Raw genomic sequence first — 21,732 nt, 5'->3', positions numbered from 1 at the left:
AAATCAAGATAATGCAAATAACAGCAAGCTTTAGGTCCTGAATTCAAATTTTCTCCCCAAAAGACACAGCATATAGAAAGCATGAAAGCTGAAATATGGACCAATATACAGATACACCAGATAATATTACTACATTTTCTCTGTGGCTTTTCTTAAGAATCTGAGACATTATAAAAGACTTATTCATTGTATAATAGGAGAGAGAATGGTGAATGTTTCTTGGTATGCAAGAGGCAATGCATCTGTTTGTGAAGAGGGATGTGACACAGTTGTCACATCTTAGCACGGTTTCAACAAATTGCACAGATACTCCCACTTAGGACTGACATAACCTGCAATCTTGCACTTCTGGGGTCACTGTCTAAAAAAAGTATTTCCAACTGCACTGCACCTAATGGGGGAGGAGAAACCAAACCACCCTGTCCTTTGTATCAATAACAGAGAGCTTGGCACAACTGGCCAGGCTTTCTCCAGCAGCCAGTGATTCAGCATGACGGGGTGGAGAGGACAGGTCAACAGAAGGAACAGAAAAATGCTGCTATAGGAACTGGTTCCAATCATGTCAGATGAAGCCATCAAAGACTGATTACCTATACAATACAATATTACCTACACAAAATAGGTATACCTACACCTACTATCTATACAAATTACCTATACCATAGTTCTGCATCCTAACACCCAGGTTCAAAGAAATACTGCAAACTCAGGCAATAATTCTGCTAAGAATGAAGCAAGTCTTAAAGACAATTTTAACAACCAGATGCACAGGTCACATTGTGACAAGCTGACTTATTAAGTGATTGGAAATCAGCAGGTTTTCCACTGTGTTCTAAAGCACCTGATCACTTACTATTAATTTTTCTCCATTGTTTGAAGAATTTAACTTCTTACCACAAATTGCAGTAAAGGTACAAAATTCAGCAGGTCTAAACACCACACATTGAAGTAGCACTAAGAGTACAGGTTTCCAATAGATTGGTTTTAACATTTTCTACTTTTACCCTTGCAATTTGTTCAAACAAATCAACAGGTTAAGCAATTCAAATGAGTAACAACTTATTGCTAATAAAGCTTTCCAGTTTTCTAGAAAACATGCCAATGTTCAAAATATCCAATGGGATTCCAAGGATTTAATTAACACCTGCTGAGGACAAATGCATCCTTTTCATTTTTCAAGGACCCCTGTAAAATAACAAGTTAAACAACCAGATCTGCACCCCTTCCACCTCAGTCAGACACTGTGTTCCTAGGAATGTCAATCTTAAAAGCAGACTCTTGTGTACACCTGAGATTTCCAACCAGGCCTGCCATAACAATTGTCCCCATTGACACCACCAAATACAGTGCAACACGAAAACTGGGATCAAAATAAAATGGTGTACAACTTGAGTAAATACAACCTAGGAATTCTTTGAAGCACTACCTATCCTCTACCCTTAACTATCAATTTAGGTCTATCACACATATTTCAGGATGCTTTGGCTGCAAAAGATTATTCTCCTCACAAAAACTAAAATGACACACTTCTCAGGGTTCAAATAAAAGAACTATTTTATACCATTTTGGTCGCTAGACCATCCTAGTTTTAGATGGATGTATCTACTATAAAATGCTTTACTTTTTCTCCTAAGAAGTATAACGTTTGACTTTTCGTGGCTCCCCACGAGATTACCAAGGAAGGCCACAAAGAAATAGATCAAGGTGAATTTTCTCCATCAGAACTGGAACCTGAGAACAGCAGCCAATCGAACGGGCGGCAGCACCTTCCCATTCGCTCTTCCCCGGCGCTGACAGCGGCTGCAATTACAGAGCTCTCCCCTGGCAGGCAGCGGAAAAGCCCCGCAGAGCCGGGGCCCGGGAGGGCCGGGGCCCCCGGTCAGCCCCGCACGCCCCTCGGGCAGCGCATCCGGGCGGGACGCGCCAGGCCCGCAGGCCCCGGCCACCGCTTCCCCCGCAGCCCCGCCGCCCTCACAGGCCGCCCGCGCCCAGCTCGGTCCCCCCGATGCAGCAGCGCCCACCCCGGATACTCCCACGCCCGTGCGGGCATCCCACGCCTCCGCAAGGTGCCGAGCTGCCCTCCCGTCCCCACCTGCGGCCGGGGCAGCCCGGCCCGCACATGGAGGGCAGCGCTGCCCACGGCCGGGCCGCCTCTCCGCGCCCAGGCGGGCCCCGGCGCTCGGGCGGGGGTCACGGCCCCGCCGCGCCGCGCAGCCATGTTCCCTCTGAGGGACAGCGGGACGCTCACCCTTGACGGCGCGTTCGCTGGTGGCGTGGGGCGTCAGCAGCAGCACCTTGCTCCCTTCCTTGGCGGACATCGCTGAGCGCTGCCGGGCTCCGGCGGCGGCTGCTGGGCGCGGCAGCGCCTTCGTCCGCCCCTCCGCCGGCGGCTGGTGGGGCGCGGCGGGGCGGGCGGGGGCGGCTACAGGCGCCGGGCGGCGGCGGCCCGGCGGAACATGGCGGCGGGCGCGGCTCGCGGCTCCTGGCGCAGCGCGGGGACGGTCCGCCCCGGGCCCGGCATGCACCGCGCCGCCGCCCGCCGGGCACCGCGGGAGCGCGCGGAGCTCCCGGCCCCGACCGGGACCACGGCGAGACTCCCGCCCGACTCGGGGCGGCGGCGCGGGGCGGGGCGGGGAATGCGGCCCGACACCTCCCGGGGCGCTCCGGACAGCAGGCGGAGGCGGGCGAGGCGGCCGGAACGCCCCCGCCCCAGGACGGGCGGGCGCCAGGCCGGGGCCGAGGGGGAGGCGCGGCGGATGGCCCGGCCCCCAGCGAAGCCGCGCGGGCGAGGGCCGGCGGCCACCTTGGAGAGCTCCGTGGGGCCGCCCCGAGGGCCGCGCAGACCGGGGAGCGGGGTTGGGGGGTGGCGAGGCCCTCGCTTCCCACCGGGAACCAGCGCAGAGCGAGGGGCCGCGGCCGTGCCCTCAGGGGGGCCGGCACGACACAAAGTGACCCAGAGCCAAACCTGGCAGCAAAGGGAGGAGGAAACAGAAGTTCCCTCGCAGTGAGAGTTTGGGCACAGCTTGGGGCAAGCTCCCCGTGACAGATGATTCAGCCAAATTCTCTGCCTTCTCCCTGGAGCTGAGCAAGAGTGGACCAAAGAGCATGGAGGGCCCTGGGTACGGCGGCAGGAGCTGCGCCCCTCATCCCCCAAAGCTGCACAGGCTGACAGGGGGCAGTGTTATCGCAGCCTTTATGTTCTATACAAACCAACAAAGTTCACATGCATTATTTATACCGAGCTGTGCAATCTATTCCACACAATAAAGCAGGAAGTTAAGAAAGAAAAGCCATTCAGAAGTTCTGGTTTCCAGCAACGTCTTGGTTCTTGCCACATTCAGGTCCAAGGGAAAAGGATGACACCTGAGATGAAGATCTCCCATGCTGAGCACGAAAAGCTCTTTGGCTTAAGCAAAAAAACATTGGAACTGACACGTTACACAAGTGCTTGAGTTAACCTTGCTTTTCTGTTTTACAGCCAAGACAGTACAAGCAAGAAACTTTGAATGAAACACATAAAAACACTCGAGGAAGCAAATGAAAATTTTAAGAGAGTAAGAATTGTAAACCCTTGGGATATTTGCAAGACTCCGAAGTTTTGGAAAACCAGAATTCTAATAATTCCATGCCCACAAGTAAAATGTGTGCATGCATGCAAAAAGAGGGCTGGGATACATCAGAGTATCATGGAAAAAAGTCCTGGATGACTACTTTAGATTTAATTGCTAAGCTTTCCAGCAGCAAGAATTACTACTTTATACCACATATTCTGCAAATGTCTGTCATTGTACAATCAATTTAAAGGGCCTGGTTTTTAAATAGAACAAAAGCTCATTTCCTTCAACAGCAAGGATGTGTATCAATTCAGTGTATGCAGGGAGAGCACAGGACAGGAAGGGCAGTAAGTAGATGTCACTCCTGATTTTAATGTTAGCTTAAAGGAGATCTGCTGAAACAAGAAGCAGGGGGAATGAATTCAGTCTTGTATTTAAAATCAAGACGAGTCCAGTAATAAATGCAGTTTGAATTTTTGACAGCATGAAACAGCAGAGAATCCCATATTATAAAGACATTCATTTATCCATGCATTTCCAAACACACAGGGAACCAGAGACCTTGCTGAGTGTTGTCAGGAATCTCCTCCACCTCACCTGAAATGCAGTTGCAAGAGAGATGCCTTACTTATTTCAATGGTTCTCTTCTCCCAGGAGCCTGTAGCCATGTTCCTGGGGTGTGAAGTAAAAGGGGCTGATGCAGTCAGAATGCTCATTGAGGAAAAAGCACAGCATAATGTTATTTTGTTATGATGCTGTACCAGACAGGGACATTATCAGCCTCTAGGCAGTATACCTAGTGCCCTGCAGGCTGAAACGCTTCCAGTTACATCCAGGCATTACCTGAAGAAAAGGCACATATGGATGAAATCTTGCTGGCTTTGCTCCCCCAATATCAGGTTGATATGAAAAACGGTATTATGTCTCCCACAAATGACACATCCAAAAAACATTAAAATAATTATCTTACCACTTTCACTGATAAAAACAGCTAGAAAAGTAACTTGGCTAGCACAGTTACCTTGGCATTTTACTGTCACTTTTCTGACATATTCTATATTACTCCATTAAAATGCCGAGCATGCTTGATTCTCATTAGGACAATATAAAAATCTTCATTAGGCAGAAATATGTAGTAGTGTCTCTCCCTAAGCCCTTTATTGAAGGTTTTCCATGTGGTATTGGCTCTAAATCTGCTACAGACTCTGGAAGGGACATTTACATTGTCCCAATTTGGCAAACTCATGGCGAAGGCAAAGATGATTGATTTGATCCATCCTGTGTTCAACAAATCAAACGTCTTCCACCAGCACCACATGTAGCATTATCATTGTAGGAACTTTGGAACACAATTACAAACAGAAATACAGCCTTGCAGGTAGAAGGCAGTGTGCCTTTATAATCCTATGAGTTTCCCACAAGTGCCAGACAAATCTGAAAAGCGAAGTCATGTTTTACTTCCTGTTCAGCTTTGCCACCAAGTGGCCATTCCGTTCCAAGGAATGGAATGGGAAGGAAAGGGATAGGGAAAGGAGAAAAGAGAAAAAGAATCTGATCAAGTCCTATTCTGATGGGATATTCCAAACCATTACCTAGCTGCTAGCACTGGACTGCTTTCTGAACAACTTGCTTTCATAAGGAAAAAACAGTTCAGCAGGAGAAACAGATGGAATCACCAAACCAATCCATCTTCTTCTGTACCATGGGGAATGGGATCATTTGGGATGCAGATACTTGATTTCTTTCTGCTCCATCTCAAGGCAGTACCCGCTCAAGCAGCATGCAAGAGCCGTTAAAACAAAAAGGTGCTATGTTAAAACCTTGGCTGTTCTGACACCTCCCCTGATGGAGGGGTGCAAAGTATAGTAGCAACTACATTTTAGTTAATCATTGCCTGAGACAAGTGTTGTTTATTGAATTTCAAGCAGAAAGAAGTAAGACTTAAAAATGATTGTGAAATTTTGTAGCAGCAGGGCAGATACCAGAACAGTATCTTCTGACTCTAACAGCGACATACCTTAAAAACTGGCACAATGTCCCAGAATCATCTAATTACCCAATAAGAACTTTTTGAAAACTAAGAAGGAAATTGATTCACAGGAGAGAGAGATATATTCCAGATCCCAAGAGAAAGATGCACAGAACAAATCTTGCGAAGATAAACCAGGTCCGAGAGGGGAAGACGTGATATGAGCAGGAGAGTAAGATGAAGACAAAACTTTTAAGAAGGTGTTCCATTTCATTGACTCTCACTAGTGACTGTTTGAAGCTATACTTTTTTAAATGCCAGAAATGATACTGAGGTTGGTATAAACTGCCTCAAAACAAGGCACATATTAGTTTAAATATATTTTGACATACTGCTACACTGAGTTTCAATATCAATACTTCAAAGTTTTCTTTTAAGCAGGCACAAGGTTTCCCTGCCATCCCAAGTCAGTTATTTTATGACAAATCTTATTATCTGTAACACAGAGGCATTTTTCAGAAAGGTTGAAAGCATTGTCTTAAGCCATTTTCTCCAGCATTATAAAGTCATTATCAATGCAATATTCCAGCTCCCAATGTCATCCACTACTGAGAAGCTACACTGACTTCAAAAGAGAATAACTAAAACCAAATTATTAGATAGTATATATATATATATATATATATATATATATATATATATATATATATATTAGATAGTGCTGGTATAAAATGACAAGCTACTTTACTATTACAGTGTATCCTGTCCCACTCCCTCCCAGCACACATTTCCCTCATTGCCTGATAAACCCTGTGAACGAGCTGAGGAAGTACAGACTACATTTAAAAAGTTAGTCAAGGCCACAGGCATTACTTGCATCATACCAGAACTGCAAAAAACATGCTAAAGCAACCCGACTCCAGAATTTAGGTAACTTTCACATATCAAACCCTACCAGACACATATCTGATTTAAATTTCACACCTCTAGAGTGATGGTACCTCAAACCCTTCCTTAGGTTCCTCAAAACATCACTTTCTCTGCTTAAAGCATTCCTTCCTCTGCCCTTATTATCTAGTTCAAACTTTCCCTTCCTTAGCCTTAAGCAATTGCTCTTTCTCCTACCATCTGAGACCAACCAATTCCCTCTCTTCATTTATCTTACTACCTTAATGATATTAATAGACTATTAATAGTCACCTCTACTCACTCTAAAAATTGAGTTCACTCTGCTTTTTGCTGCCCTCCTTTGTGTTCTCTCGTTTTCTCAGCGCCTCCACAAGCAAAGACTTAACTGACAAAGTACTCAAGGTAAGCACGTCTATGTATAGGAGCCTGCAAAATCCTCCCGAACTTAATACTGCTCTGTAACAGGAACTATGATAGAAAGCAGTGTGAGATATGTTTTACTATTTTTTTTAAACTTTGTTGATCCATAAACACAATGTCCTACAGATCAGAAAAATGCCATTAATGAATTTTAATGGAAAGTGTTGGGGCAACAAACCCACAAAAAGCAGATATGACAACTCAGTTGCTGAAAAGTTCATGCACTCTTTTCTCACAAATGCATCTGACCATCATGACTATGAGGGGAAAGTGCAACTATGCTTTCAGCTTATCTCTCTGCATCTTTGAGACCAAAGTAGTACTGAGTACCAAGTACATGAGACCATGAAGTACTAATAAGAATTAACTGTTACATTAGGATTGGATAGGGTTGAAGAAAGGGTTTAACAAAAATGACCTTCTTAACTGGGCAACCCTGAGGTCATGAAAAAATGAATGCAGAAAAGGATATCTCAAGGAAATATCAAAATCACCCACATAAACATTTAAAAGCTCTTCTACGCTGCATTCTGTCCCCGTAAATTCCTAAGCTAATAGACAATTCTGAAACTACTGAAGAGATGTGGGCTTCCCCCCAACCCACCATGAGAGGTCGTTCCATGAGAAGTCATTAGAATTTTATTTTCTCATCTGTACCACTATGCTCTTCCCATGAATTACAACCCTGTGTTCAAATCAGCAGCTTACTGATCAGTCAAGACTCCCACACACATACCTCCTTCTCTCTCTTCAGACGAATATGGTGTCAAAAACCTGGCTTGATTCATCTGCTACATTAATAGCTTCTTTTACGCCTCTAAGGACAGTTATCCAAAACCAGTCCACAGCACTGAAATGGTTGTTTAATGTCAACTGAGTTTTTTTCATCTGTCTGGAGAAACCAACTGAATTTCAAAACAAAGGGAATGCATGCATTATTTCATCCTGTTAGGAACAATTAATACATACTGCCACGAACAACTGGTTATTTCTTCTTAAATGTACTTTTAAACACATACTGATTTCTGAAAGTTTGTAGCTGAGTTAACAGTAATATAAGATTAACTTCCATTTGATTGACATATTTTAGATCTTAAACAAAAGTTAGTCTGAACCTTCACAGAGATACTGTCTGTTAACGTGTTCATGCTTTAAGGTGCTTTCAGTAATTTAAGGCAACCTTGAATGCGTTTGTTTCCTTTTTTTGTAAGCAGGAAAAGTTCTATGCTTGGAGCTCCCTCAATTGACAGTCACATAATTATTAACTGGTATAAACTGTGAGTAAAACCCTGAAAGGATAGCTAACCCTAAAATGCCATCAAAATCATTTTGCCTGAGTAGTGAAGAAGTTAAAATTTAGCAATATTAAATTATTCTTACAGTTATTATTGAAGTATAGCTTATTGTATTCACTTTTCTCATGTGTTCATACTTTAAATTATTTTGATTAGTGATATAAACACACATAAAACTTCTCAAGCCTATGATTAACTGGTGAATCATCTGGGACTGGGCCAGCCAAAACTTAAAATAATCCTCTTTCAACAAACGTAATTTAAGTTAGTTTACAAACAGACACTTGACCTTCTTATTCATGAGTATATTCAGTGTTTACTCACTCAAGAATTATTATTAAAACAATTCTATTGATGTCAATAAGGAAGTTTGTTTCTTCAGCAGAACTCTTTCACTTGTATCTGCTTCCACAAACATGCTAGTGAAAATATCAGTGCTCTCAAGCGACTCCACAGCTGGTCTTAGCATTTTTCCATTAATGAAAAAGCAATCTTAAAAACCTTTCCAAGCTACATTGCTTTGGTTTTAAAGGATAAAAAAATTATTCAATGAACTAGAAGAATAATGCAGATAGCAAGAGAATTACAAAATAATGAATCTAACATGCTTTTTCTAAAACATTTTCTGAAACTTTAAAGGTAATTCCATCTGCAATAGCAATGGAGAACAATTAGCCTTTAAAAAGCTGTACAGATATATAAGTAGCCTTGAAAAGATTCTGGGCTATGATGTGATAAAATGCTAGAGGCAGCAAGCACAGATGGATGAAAATACACTTTTGTTTTTTACCAGCCACAGCACTGAACAAGAGACAGCACAGTGGCTGGAGACTCCAGAATACAGCTAACTTCAGTGAGGTGTTTGTAAATCCCAAGCACCTTTTTATCTTGGTCCAAGCTCGCACAAACACCGACTTGTCCTACACTGTTTGTCCAATGTCCATTTATACATATAGCAGCAGTACCTAAGTGCTTCTGCACAGTTTCATTTAGCACAGCAGTAACATAACCAAAGACTGCTACAAAGAACATTGCCTACTCTCTCCATCAGTCAATCTTCCTTTCTCAAAAGCTTCAGCACCCCACTGCTGCTGAGGACCATCTCTGTACAGGAATCTATCCACTGAAAGAAGGAAGGAAAATTTAGACTGATTACTGAGTGTTCCTTAAAAAGAGACACATCTGAGCCAAGATATGCACACATTTCCTTTCATTCTGCCTTTTTCACCTATCCATCTGTTCCTTCCTATTCCAATCCACCATTTCTTTTGCTTTCCTCCTTTTCTTTGCCCTAAACCTCTGCCCTACCCCTCTCCCTATATAACATTAGATCCAAACCCTTCGTGAATTCCAGTATTCTGGAATGCTGCCTGTACTTTATATGTCCTACCCAACCATCACTGTTAAGTCCATTCCAGCAATATTAACAATCAGGGGAAATTATTCCTTCCCTCTTCCCAAATTCCCCCATCTTAATGTGGGTGCAGTAGCCTTTGTTAAAAAGAAATGGTCATTTCCCTTCTCTAAAGCAGAGCACATTCTGGTTAACTCCCAAGTGCTGCATGCTCCATTTGAGCACATGTGCTGCTCAGCAGGTCTAAATATGACTTCCACAAACAGCAGGTACAAACTTGGTTGCCTTTGAGAGAAGGAACTGTGCTAGGTAGTTCCTTTTCCAAACACAAAAGGATCATACTTACATAATTTCGCTACTGTAGGACAGCAAATTACTCTTCATTTTATTATTGCCTTCTTTTGCTCCCAACACAAGGTCTAAATGCATATTACAAACACAATGAGTGATCATAGAAATACAGGGAGTAAGAATTTTATATTTACAAGAACTAGCACTCACTTATTTTAAAAAGGTGAATTCAAGTGTGTATGGCAGTCATTTCATTTAATTCCATCCAATAAGATACTCTTCAGCCAGGGACAAAGAAAAGGTTATATTGCATCAAAGCTTACAAACTGTTAACTCTTTAAGAATTCTCAATAGCTGCTGAATTCCTGTGGGAACCCCCTCCTCATCCTTCCTCATAGCAACAGTGAACTTTAACAAGCTATTAACTACAAAATTGATTTTTGTATGGTATAAATATCACTAAAAAGACAAGTTAGTCAAAAGAATTACAAAGTAAATATTATCCTACTGACTTTACTAAAATTTGCAGACACAAGCTGAAGCAACAGTATTTTTCCAGCCTCGCATTTCCTCCCATGTTAAATATATTGTTGAAAGTACTTCAGTTTGTTTCTCTTCAGATGTACTAATATACTGCTTGGTATGGACCCAGTTTTTCCTTCTCAGGCCTCCGGTTAACTTCATACAAAGCAACTGATATACAAAGGACATTTAAAAACAGTTTTGAAACTTGGTAGCTAGAACTGTAATGGAATAAACACAACAGTTCTCTTAAAAAAAACCCACTTCGTTACTACTGATTATTTTTAAAAAATTCATCAACTCAGAATTATTTTGCAGAGCTTTATGTAAGTATACTTCCATTCTTTCCTGGTCACAATGACATAAGAAAGCTAAAGCATGCACATTGTCTTCAGTTGCAGAAGTTTCATACTTTATATTGATTCTTGAAGTGTTGACTTTGTACTTTACTTTGGCAGCTTGTTTTCTTAGATTATCCTGTCATTCACAGGGCAGCAAAGGGGCAGGGCAGGGCAGCCCTTCCAGCAGCAGTGGCATTGCCACAGCTCCAGCCCTGTTCCCAACAGAACCATGTACCAGGACAAGCATGGAACAGAACCCCCCCATGCTTCTGAACACCTCACAACCATCACACCTGAAAGCATCTGCAGGAGCAGGAGGACAAGCGTGATTAAAATGACACTTCTCTCCACACCAATAATTTCGAATGATTTTTCTGTAGATCTGCATACACTACCATCCTGCTTAAATGTAGTAGTTTTCCTTAAAACAAGTAGTCAGTCTCAAAATACTTTTTTGAAGGACACTTAATTATTGTCCATCATGAGGAGAAACTTAAGTGCTGAGTAGTAATGAAACACATGAAGTCCTGAGTCAAAATTAGGCATGTCCTCCAATCTAAGTCTTTATTGCATAAACCTTGTTAATGAACTAGAATAAACAACTTAATTATGTTTGTTCACGTGTAAGAAAATTAATTAGACGTTTCCAGCTAAGTGGAAAGTAAAGCTAAACAGAAAAGAAAGCTCAAACACAGACAGGTAAATAGAACTATTTTCATAGATTTATTTGAAAAATACTTACAAAAGCAAGTATGCTTGACACTAAAATAGTTAAACTTATTCTGTGTTTACATTGGTGTAGTTAAGCGTGCAGCATTAACAGTCTTTTCTGTTTGAAGCATCATTAGTTTGCTTTAAAGAGGTGGAGAAAATTGGGGTTTACTGTGAACAATGTCTCCCTGTCACTTCCTCTGCTGTGATCTCTGTATGAGATCGCAGAACGTTGAAAACCGTGCTTGCTTTACTAACTACCACCTGCCAAGGGCAGATTTACTGGAACCTGGAAGGTGGATCATTTGTTTTTTTTCCCCTAGGAAGGAACAGGAGAGGGGAAGGAGAAGAAAACAAAAGGATTGGTTTCTTTTTGTGAAGAATTTACCAAAGCTACATTTCATGAAAAAGAGTCCTTAAAAATGTCCTTTTGTTAGTTGCCATCTTCCTTCAAAATGTGTGCACACTTCTGAACTTACCCGTAAGCAAATTACCATTCCTATAGCACTTGTTTGCTAGGAGAGGCCAGGACTAAAACAGTTAAGATTCCCCATCCAGACAGCAGTTCAGTAGTGTCAGAAACGAAATACAGTGCAATTAGTTTCCACATACTGTATAGCTACATTTTAAGACAAAACTGGCACAGATAGTGTTTGAAAGACTTTCCTGTCTCCATGCAATCCACACTCTGGCAACAACCACAGTCCACAGAGTGGTGTACTGGGGCACATGGAGCAAATGGGATCTCACCAGCCGTTATTTTGCATGGTGCCAGTAGCTGCTGCTGCTCGAGCCAGCATATTTCTGTGTGTCTCAGAAACAGAAGCAAAAGTCCCATCCCTCACATGCACTGGCAGCATTCGCCTTCTGCCAGGCTGAGGGGTGTAGCTGTTCTCTCGCCAGTCTTCTTCTGGAGGCATGTCCACTCTCCTTGGGCCCGGGGCCTTAACACAAGAGGGGGGCACAGGGCAGCCTTGAGAAGCACCGGGATCCCAAGAAGGCTCACGTGGTATTCTTAAAGTGCTATAGTCTGTGCTGGCTGGTACTCTGCAACCCACGGCATGAGATTCATGCATGCGATGTTGTGAAGGCTGCTGGAGGAAGCCCTCTTGGAAACTCTTGCCTGGCTGGCCAGCATGTTTCCCCCAGAGCATTGTTTGCTTATCTGGTAACGTGGCTGTTTGTGCAGCAGGATAATTTGCGTTCAGCAAACGGCCAGAGACTCTCGATGCTCCACCTCCTAAATGCAAATTAACAAGAGGCTTTTGCCCCTGGGAGAGGGTGCCTTTGGGTACACAAGGGAGACTCCCATAGCTCAGTGCCACACCTGGGTAGTCTTCACCTTGGAAAGCTTCACCCCTGTCAGGCACAACCAGAAGTTTCTGGATGATGTTCTTCTGATCTCCTGAAATAAAATTTTAAAAAAAGGTATGCTTAGTTACAATTTTTGTTTCATCCTCTCTGAACTATCAGCTGTGGCCAGCAGGTGACAGAAGAACAGTGAAATCACTAGTACATCCAGTTACTGGCTGACATGCAATTCTGAATAAAAGCTAGCTGTACCTTTTCCAGCATTCATTTTCCTCACTGCATTTCCTCTCCTTACCCTACTGCAGCTGCTGTCACAGATTTCTTTACTAGCCCCTTGTTTCATCATAGAGGAGCCCAACAAAGTATTCCAAGGCTGGCAGATCAAACTGGTTTTGATGCTGTCACAGGAAAATAATTCTCATGCAGGAAGTAGTTATTTCTACTGGCACATGTGTGATTCATGGGAATGAGGAATTTGTGGAAGTACTCTTACACATGGAAACAAGGTGGTGGGTCTTACTACTACTTTAACATTAAAGAAAATAACTCATAAAAATATTGTATATATATTGTATATATTTGTATATAGCCATCATAATGTTTCCATTAGGGTTATTGGCTTTGGTTATGCAGTTAGCACAGAACCAAAGAAAAATTCTGAAGGACAGAGAAGAAGAAACGTGATTTGTCCTTCCAGATTGCTGGAGGAATTCAGACAGATAGTGAAACTCCATTATGAAAGACAAGAACTGAGGAGCTGTACCTCAGCAACATTTCTGATCACCAAGAAGGATGAAAAGTCCTGTGATTATTACCTGACAGTTTACGTGCCTTGCCCACCATGCTGGGCATCAGTACATCATGGGGTGGGTGCTGCACCTGGTTTGGGTTGTGCTGGGGATCAAAGGGAAATACAGGAGGATCATGGGGGAAAGGAAGGGAAGTGGAGCTGGAAGAACGGTGGCTGGTGTCCACTGGCATTTTCCTCATATTTGGTGCTTCCTTTTGTAAAATGAGAAAGGAGAAGAACAGAACATAAAATGATGAGTAAACACAGAGTTGGGTTGAAACAAGCAAAGGTGATGTTGATCCAAGGAAGAAAGGGATGAGTCACTGGAACAAAAACATGCATCTGTATGTGAAAAAGACAGACAAAAATTGTATCAATCCAGTAAGGCTCTTACTGAAGTGGTGGGCTACATAGGATCATTAGACTGGAATTGTAACAAAAAGAAAAAGCCAAAACAAACACAAACCACTCCTGGGGGTTTGGCTGACAAATTGAATACACCAAACAATGTCAGCATTGGAAATGGCATGCTACACAAGCCATCAAATACAGTATTGCTGATTCTTCTTTTCTATTTTCTACTTGGCTTTATTGAAAGCTCTGATTCCAGACTGCGAACAGATTTACCTGTCACAGCTGAAATATTTACCTGCGCTGTACCATTTGACTTTATTAGGAGATACCTACCACAAAAAGCAGGGATGGCTGAATGGCACAACAACAAACCATCACAGACTTGAGTGCAGTGACTTAATTGAAATAGACAACCATTCTACTGGCCACTTACGTTGTGGGGATAGAAATCTTAGCAGAAAGGGTAGGTCTTGAACAGCTAGAGCTTTGTAATTGCTTCTGCCAGCACTTCCAGGTATGTCAGAGCCCTTAACTAAAGCATGCTGAGAAGCAAACTCTTCAAAGTTGACATATACTTAGTTTATGGTACACAGCAGAGAGGTGCAATTGGAGCAACATGTCTAACTGATTTTGTAACTGAGACTCTTCTAAACCTGTTACACAGTTGGTTTCAAATAAAAGTTTGAGCAGAGTTTGCAAAAAATTCAGTCAAAGCCAAAACTTGACATTATATCTAGCTGTGTTGCTAAATAAACACTCTGTTACTGTTTCTCTGACACTTGAAAATTGCATCTAAGACTACTTAACAGAAAGGACAAAGGAAAGATAACTTTTAGTTATTTTCTGTATGTAACTGTGTGCACCAAGTCTTGAATTGCCTCCCCTTTAATGTTGAATTTTACTCTCAAAATGCTACTTGCTTAAAAAACTCACAAGAGAGCAGAAATGTTCCTATTCATACTGGTATTCATACTGGTGGGGTTTTTTTGGAAATCATAAGTGTATCAGAAGCTTTCTTAAAAATACTTTAAGTCAACTGAAAAAAATGTTTATACTGGCTGTTTCTGCATACTGACAAGTAATGTTAGCTGACATGCCTATCAGCTGCAGCAGTCACCACTCTGCAATGATACCTGAAAAAGACAGCTTTGCTACTTATATAAAAGTTCATTCTTCCAAAGACAGAACAAAAAAGACAGGCTTTTATCATGGCTTATTATTGAGTTGTCTTCTGTCTTGTTTGTTAGCTACTAAATGAAGACACAGTAAACACCAACCCTACACACAGATGACAGCCCTTGGGAAAGCTGCACATCATTCTACTTACAAAGCTGTGAGAAGAGACCAAGGTCTCTTCTCTGTTAGAGATAACTGTCCCGCTGAGACTGCGAGCAATGCGACGGAAATTCTCTGCACTGTAGATTTCCTCCTCTTCTGGTTCCCTGCTATGTTCTCTGGTAAATGTGACCTGCAGACAATATCCCCCCCATTTCAGACAAGGTTTTTTATAATATCAATTTTGTACAATAATTAGAGGCAACAGATGAATAGAAATATAATGGAGCATATTTCAATGATATTTAATGACCTTTTCTTTCAAAAAACCCTTATTTGGGTACTACTTAGAAAACTTAATATAAATGGTTCTGTTTGGATCTGCTGATTAGAAGTATTATTCCTTATAGTATTTCTTACCTTAGTAAATATACACAGATTGATTTGTCTAAATGAGATACATTCTTTTACAAGTACCTAAAGCCAGGACAAAATGTCTTTAGTGGAATGAATCCACCTAAAGGACTGACTGCTGCTACAGGCATCATTACCCCTGAAGAGATAATCATGGCTGCAGCTGACAGTCGTCTTATGATAAAACACTACAGTCTCCTCATAACCAAAAAAAAAAACAACCTAGGATTATTTGATGAATGCTGGAAACTTGTTAATCTTATGCTAGCAAGGGAAATGTTTATTCCATCCTTCCTTTCTATTGTTCTGTAAAGGAACAGACTTTGGGCTCCCTTTAGCAAGTACACAGATATTACAGGAAATGTCATTTCCCCTTGAAAATACTTCCATGTCTTCATATACAGGCAGTGATATGTAACTGCCAGTTATTTAAACAGTTTCTTCCCAGGAAAAAAATGAGAAAGAATGTTCTCCCACTCTGAGGTGACTAACTACCAACTGTAGCAAATACCAAATTATCACCCACTTTAAAAATATGTAGTGACACAGTAAAAAAAAAAAAAGTGCCTGTGCCCCTGCAAGTGGTAAAATTAAGAAGCAGTTATCATCAGCTGTGATGCAAGGGAATTCATGTCACCAAGTTGAAAAAGACTAGATCTTAATGTTTTCAGGAGTGTCTTCCTCCAAGCCAGAATTTAGATCATTTGACTGCATGCAGCACATGCAGCATGAGTCACTCATATTTTAGCTAGTTAATCCTGAGCTAGACTGCACTTTAAAATTCTTTCTAACATTAATAAAAATGACCCCAGTATCTTTTTCATAATGTACTTCACTTATCCTACTGTAAATTCTTTCTTGCACAGGGAGAGCCCTTCCCCCTCTAGTACATCTTAAGTACCAAAATATCACCTTGGAGACAGAAGAGACACTGGATCCACACAGACTGCGCTCGATCTCCGCCGTTGGGGTTTTGGACAGCCCCGTGCCAGCTGCAGCAGGCAGCTTCCTCACACCCGGGCTCACAGACACTGGGAAGGAAAACACTCATTAAATTCAACACCTGATTGCATGTTATGGCACATTTCTCCAGCAAAGACAGAGGGACTATGCACACAGAACAAGAAGTCACAGATTCTTGGGAACATGAATACATCAGCTAACACCCAACATTTCAAGGGGAGACAGCCTATCAGGATACTATGCCTACTTCCCTGGCCCTCCTGCAGGCTTCAGGGGAGCAGTTAATTGAACTATTTAAGATTTAAATGATTTAACTGCACATCAACACTTGCCTGGTAGAGAGGTGAGACTGTTTAAAGGGCCCAAAAAGACAGAGGATCAGCTACCAGAAGGAAGTTACCTAAAAGTTATTTGGGATAAAAAAGTCAGCCTCAGGTTCCCTCCCCACATATTCACCTGCTCCTTCCCATTCAATGCCACCATTTCTCAGCCATTTGCTGCACTGATTAAATACTTAAAAGTGTTATTTTTAACTAGGATTGCTACAATTCACTTCAGGGCAATCCCCATCAACCACTTACAATCCTAAAATTCCTCATGGAATAGACAGATCAATGGCCTAATTTAAACTGGTCACAGGGAATTAGTTTCTCTAGAAAGAAAGAAAGGTGATATGCTGATAACAACACCTTTTCTGCATTGAGGTGGTTGTATTTGGCTTGGCTTTAACTGTGCTGTAAAGCCCCTCTAATGAAACAGACATTTCACCAAGATTCTGAATGCAAAGGTCTAACAAAACCAGTGGATATGGGTCAAAGTTTCAACAGCATTTGAAAATTTATATGTAATCCAAGTTAAGAGAAAGAAAGAGCAGTCCTAGACCTAGGACTAGGTCTAAAAAAAAAAAAAAATCAGTTGATTTTCATCCAGTTCATCACAGTAGATGCACTGGTTCAAACTTGTCAGTTTTACACGGAATTTGCAGAACTTAGAAAAACAACTGAAAGTTACAGCAACCAGATGATCTCAAATACAAACTTCACTTTAGAAGAATATCCCTATCTCATATCAAATATGTGGTGGGAAAATAGGCAAGGAAAGTCAGCATAAGAAATGGGTCATTTGATGACAGAACTCTGAAACTCCAGCTACCACTAAAGCAACTGGGCTTTATGCTGGTAGATTTCCAGAAAGAACTTCCAAAATCAGTGAGCTAAGTAGGAATTTATAAGACCTTCTGATTCAAGCCCATGCATGACAGTATCTGCTAAGCTGGGAAGTCAGATCCTGCCTAACTCTAAAAGTAAACCAACAGGACAACAAATGGTAAATGGCCATATTTTGATGTCTTAAGTGGTCTGTGAGCAGACTGCAAGACACAAGAGTTCCAACTCAGGCTGTTCAACAAAAATCTGCTCAAGACTTTATTGCAGTACTCACTCTGGTCACAGCCAGGTCTGACATTGTCAGGAATGATGGGGGCTCCACTGCCATGGCTGCAGGGCAGGGGAGAACCTGTCCTGTGTTATGTATTCATTGCAATATACATCATATGTGTAAAGCTATATCTCTGTCACCTTGGTACCCATCCAATTTCAGGCTGCCTTGCATTTAACCAGAAAATTCATTTAATGCTATGACACAGATTATAAAGAAATTTGCTTCACTTGTGAAGCAGAGAAACAAGGTTGCCCTATCTCAGGCAGGAGATTAGATCAGTTTAAGTGAACCAGATGGCTGCCATCAGGCTCTAATTCAATGTCTCCAGCAACACCCGGATGTCCTCACTGATGGAATCTGTTCGTTTTCTTTCGTCATCTACTAATCCACAAGGTCTTGGGGATCTTCATGTACCCTCAGTGCTGCTTTCACAAGTAACTTTCCAGAACTTAAAGCAGGCAGTCCTTAGCAAAACACAGGTTCAACTCTCAGATCTTGATAAACTTTTAGAAGTTATTTCCCTCAACCAGATACAGACCAAATTCTCAATTACAACACAGTCAGTTAAAATTCACCAATGTGGAGAACATTAGCATCAGGGACAGAAACAGTTTAATAAATTCCAGAGGCGGTGCAGGACTTTCAAACAGCAAAAATCATTAGCCTGACATAAGCAGCTAGCTCTCTACTTGAAAACAGGATCAATTATTTCTATGTTATTACTCTTAACAGATGTTTGCCATGATCAACAGCTACTCTGCAGCCACCCCAGGCAGTGCTATGACACTGCTTTCTCTAGTTAGCTGGAAAGTTTCCAGAGTCTACAACCTGAATTTTTCTGCATCTGTGCACAAATTAATACCCGTTTAACTAAATTGACTGGAAAACGCATCTTCACCTACACTGGAGTACATAGGCAGGTCAACCAAGGAAAACAACTGCAGCATTCTTACCTGATTGGTCAAATGGATACCTAGCACTGTCCTGTCTTCCCAAGAAAGGCCTAGTGGCCTGAGATGCCTGCAGACTAGTCTGATAGAGGGATTCCAGTTCTGAGAGCTCCTGTTCTGTGTCTTGATTCCACTGTGGATGCAGGTGTACTGGGATCCTGCTCAAGTCATCTCCAACTGCTCTCTGATCAGAAAGGAGTGGACTCCTCCCAGGTACAGGAAGCCATTCAGTATTCTTATTAGCCTTCTGAGAACTGTAACACCTAGAAACATTATTCACCCAACGGTCCACAGGCATAGAGGCAACCATGCTACTAGCAGCTCCATCATCCACCTCTTTCATTCCTCCATCATGACAGTGCCTTTCCACGTAGGGTACAGGGTCTGCCATATTCTGTCCACCTCTTCTACACAGTTCTTCACTGTGAGAACAAAAACTCACAGAAGCAACATGTTGGGCACTAAAACCCTTCAAAGAAACTACCCCGTCCCTAATATCCACAGTTGAGTGTAATTTTTCAGAAGACTGGGTTTTATTTTCTTGGTTTTGATGGATTAGCTGTCTGTAACTGGAAGATGAACGGTTGATGAAAGATTTTTGTGTTAACTTTGGAGACTTCTCATCCTGACATACAGTAATCCAGTCTTTTTCATGAGTACCTGTTCTCTGAGAGACTGCATGCATTTTCTGAAACTGCTCTGCCAAGGAGCGAACGTGTCCCTTTGTACTAAAAGCCTCAGATTTAGAACCATCTGCTGTGCCATATTCACCCTGTGAGGGAAATAAAATCTCCTGGCTGTTTGCTGTGCAGTACTTATTTTTCTGCAAAGGATCCGAGGAGCACTGCTGTGTAGGGGATGAACTTGCAGGGGTCATTGCATGATAGGCCCCTAAAAGATCAATGCTGGGCCGCACTGGAGAGCTTGCAAGTTTGGAACAAGGACTGTGCTGGCTGTCCTTTTCAGGAGATGCTGCTTGTGGTGGATGTGGACAGGGAAACAATGTAGGCAAAGACCCAGAGTTTACTGTGTTAGCCTTGGATTGGTACTGAGGTATGAGAACAGGCGTTATGTTATGAACCTCTTCTAACGCGCTGCTACTGCAGCAATCCCTATAGTCTTTTAGCCCTGTGGCTGTCGAGTCAGCAAATTCCCCACTCTTGTGGGCTTCATTCTCAGTTCTTGCAGACATCTCTGCCAACCCTTGCCTATAAGGAAAAGAGGGAACTTGGTCATGAAAATCAGCAGAAGCAGACTGGAAGTTTGGAGAGATCCTGTTGGATGGATTGCTTTCAGAAGGGGGCAAGGAGGAAGACTCTGGATATAATGATGAGTGCAATTCATGGCAGGAAGCAGGTGGGTGGAAGAAAGAACTGGACCCAAATTCCACTTCTTTGTTGGGTTCCAGTGGTACCTCCTGGCTCAGCAGTACTTGGAGCGGGCCAGTCTGTTCACTAAAACACACAGAAGAGTAAATGATTAGCAGCAGTCATTGCTTATGTTTATCTCCAGGGTACAGACCCTGCACTAGCTGACATACAGCTCAACACACTCTCCTCACTGTATTCTGATGAAGACTTTGCATTAATTCACTAGACACATTTGTGCTAGTCCTTTGCTTCTAACTTTGTTTTCCTGCTTTAACAATCTAACTGAATCAATTTCATGTTTTTAAGAGTATTTTGCTACTATTAGGCTTTATATGAAGTATTCTTGCACAGCACCAGAGGCATTTCAACCAGTACACTGAGTATGTAAGAAGGGACAACTGTAAAAAGAGTAGGAACAGCATTTATATAAAATAAAATAACTGTTTTCAACAGTAACATCTTAAATATCTTTTAAAATACTTTGGGCATGTTTGTGATCTGAATATGAACTGACAGTATTTCTGTAAGATTCCCTCTCTCATTATTCATGAAGAATGACTTGAAAAATGGAAGAACAGGTTGAAATTTTTCTCATATCATTTTTATAGTCTAATTCTTTGAGATATTGATCTACAACATTAAATAAAGTTTAAGTTAAATGCATAACTATTACTCTGCAATAATTTGTACCCTAAGCATACTTCTAGAAAATAATGTCAATTCTTTTAAGTACCAAAGCAAGACAGTTATATTCTTGAGTGGCATTTTTCTGCATTTAGTTAGCATTTTAATATACAGACAGAAGAAACAGTAGTACGTCCACAGCCTATGAGAAAATGATAGGCTACATCAGCTCCAGCAGAAAACTTAAGGCAACTGTAAAATTACTGCTTTGTTTCCTCCTTGAGATGCATGAAATGAAAGTTATCATGAAGACCTGAAGTTGAAGACATGAAGTTGATGCATGTAGCAATAGAAAATTATTTGTGAGGAACTGCAAACTTTGTACTGTCTACAATGTTATTTAAATCAAAGCTGGAGTACAGAACTCTGGCCATGAACAGGGTTTCTTTCTCCTTGACTGAAATATTAACATTTAGTTGGATATAACACTTTGCAAAAGTAACGCTCTTTTTCACAGAGCAGCCATGAGTGAGTTTAGCATTAGCAAAACTAGTTAAAGTGCTTTTCATTTTCTTAGAATCTGCCATATGCCTAATTTGAGCTCTGCATTTCTCCTGTAAGAGAGAATATAATGGACTCCTGATTGACAACAAGATCAGCTTTCATTACATGTAATTCAGGTACTGCAGGAAAAGAAAAGAATGTTATGCACTATAGGCTGGCAGGTGTGCAAATTAACTGGGTTTGGATACAGCTGTACCCGGCATTTTACAGAAAGGAACAGAAAAATTATTCTCATCCAAGATTTTACCTAAGCTTCTGGTAATACAACATGTTAGGAAGGGAGAGGGGAAAAAAAGTAACAGTTCAAGAAA

The 21,732-nt window shown here is 41.8% G+C and overlaps 2 protein-coding genes across 6 annotated transcripts in view; both read right to left on the bottom strand.

The window, feature by feature from the left end:
• Positions 1 to 2,459, bottom strand: part of PPP3CB (protein phosphatase 3 catalytic subunit beta) — a 45,971-nt gene extending 43,512 nt beyond the window's left edge. For all 5 annotated transcript variants that reach the window (XR_009275066.1, XM_058810614.1, XM_058810616.1 and 2 more), the window contains exon 1: positions 2,249 to 2,459. Coding sequence is in view for 4 of the 5 variants with exons in the window: in XM_058810614.1 (XP_058666597.1) it covers positions 2,249 to 2,318 (70 nt within the window). In the remaining variant the exon portion in view is untranslated. The remainder of the gene's footprint in view (positions 1 to 2,248) is intronic.
• Positions 2,460 to 11,423: 8,964 nt separating this feature from the next.
• The window catches only part of USP54 (ubiquitin specific peptidase 54), a 46,944-nt gene continuing 36,635 nt past the window's right edge, over positions 11,424 to 21,732 (bottom strand). The window contains exons 18-22 of the mRNA XM_058810217.1: positions 18,867 to 20,317; positions 16,423 to 16,541; positions 15,149 to 15,289; positions 13,493 to 13,679; positions 11,424 to 12,771 (exon numbers count right to left, since the gene is read on the bottom strand). Coding sequence (XP_058666200.1) covers positions 12,113 to 12,771; positions 13,493 to 13,679; positions 15,149 to 15,289; positions 16,423 to 16,541; positions 18,867 to 20,317 — 2,557 coding nt within the window. The 3' untranslated portion in view covers positions 11,424 to 12,112. The remainder of the gene's footprint in view (positions 12,772 to 13,492; positions 13,680 to 15,148; positions 15,290 to 16,422; positions 16,542 to 18,866; positions 20,318 to 21,732) is intronic.

Source organism: Ammospiza caudacuta, chromosome 9, assembly GCF_027887145.1.
Source record: "Ammospiza caudacuta isolate bAmmCau1 chromosome 9, bAmmCau1.pri, whole genome shotgun sequence".
Lineage (NCBI taxonomy): Eukaryota > Metazoa > Chordata > Aves > Passeriformes > Passerellidae > Ammospiza > Ammospiza caudacuta.
The sequence above is the reverse complement of the archived record's forward strand: the minus strand, read 5'-3'. Positions and strand labels throughout refer to the sequence as shown.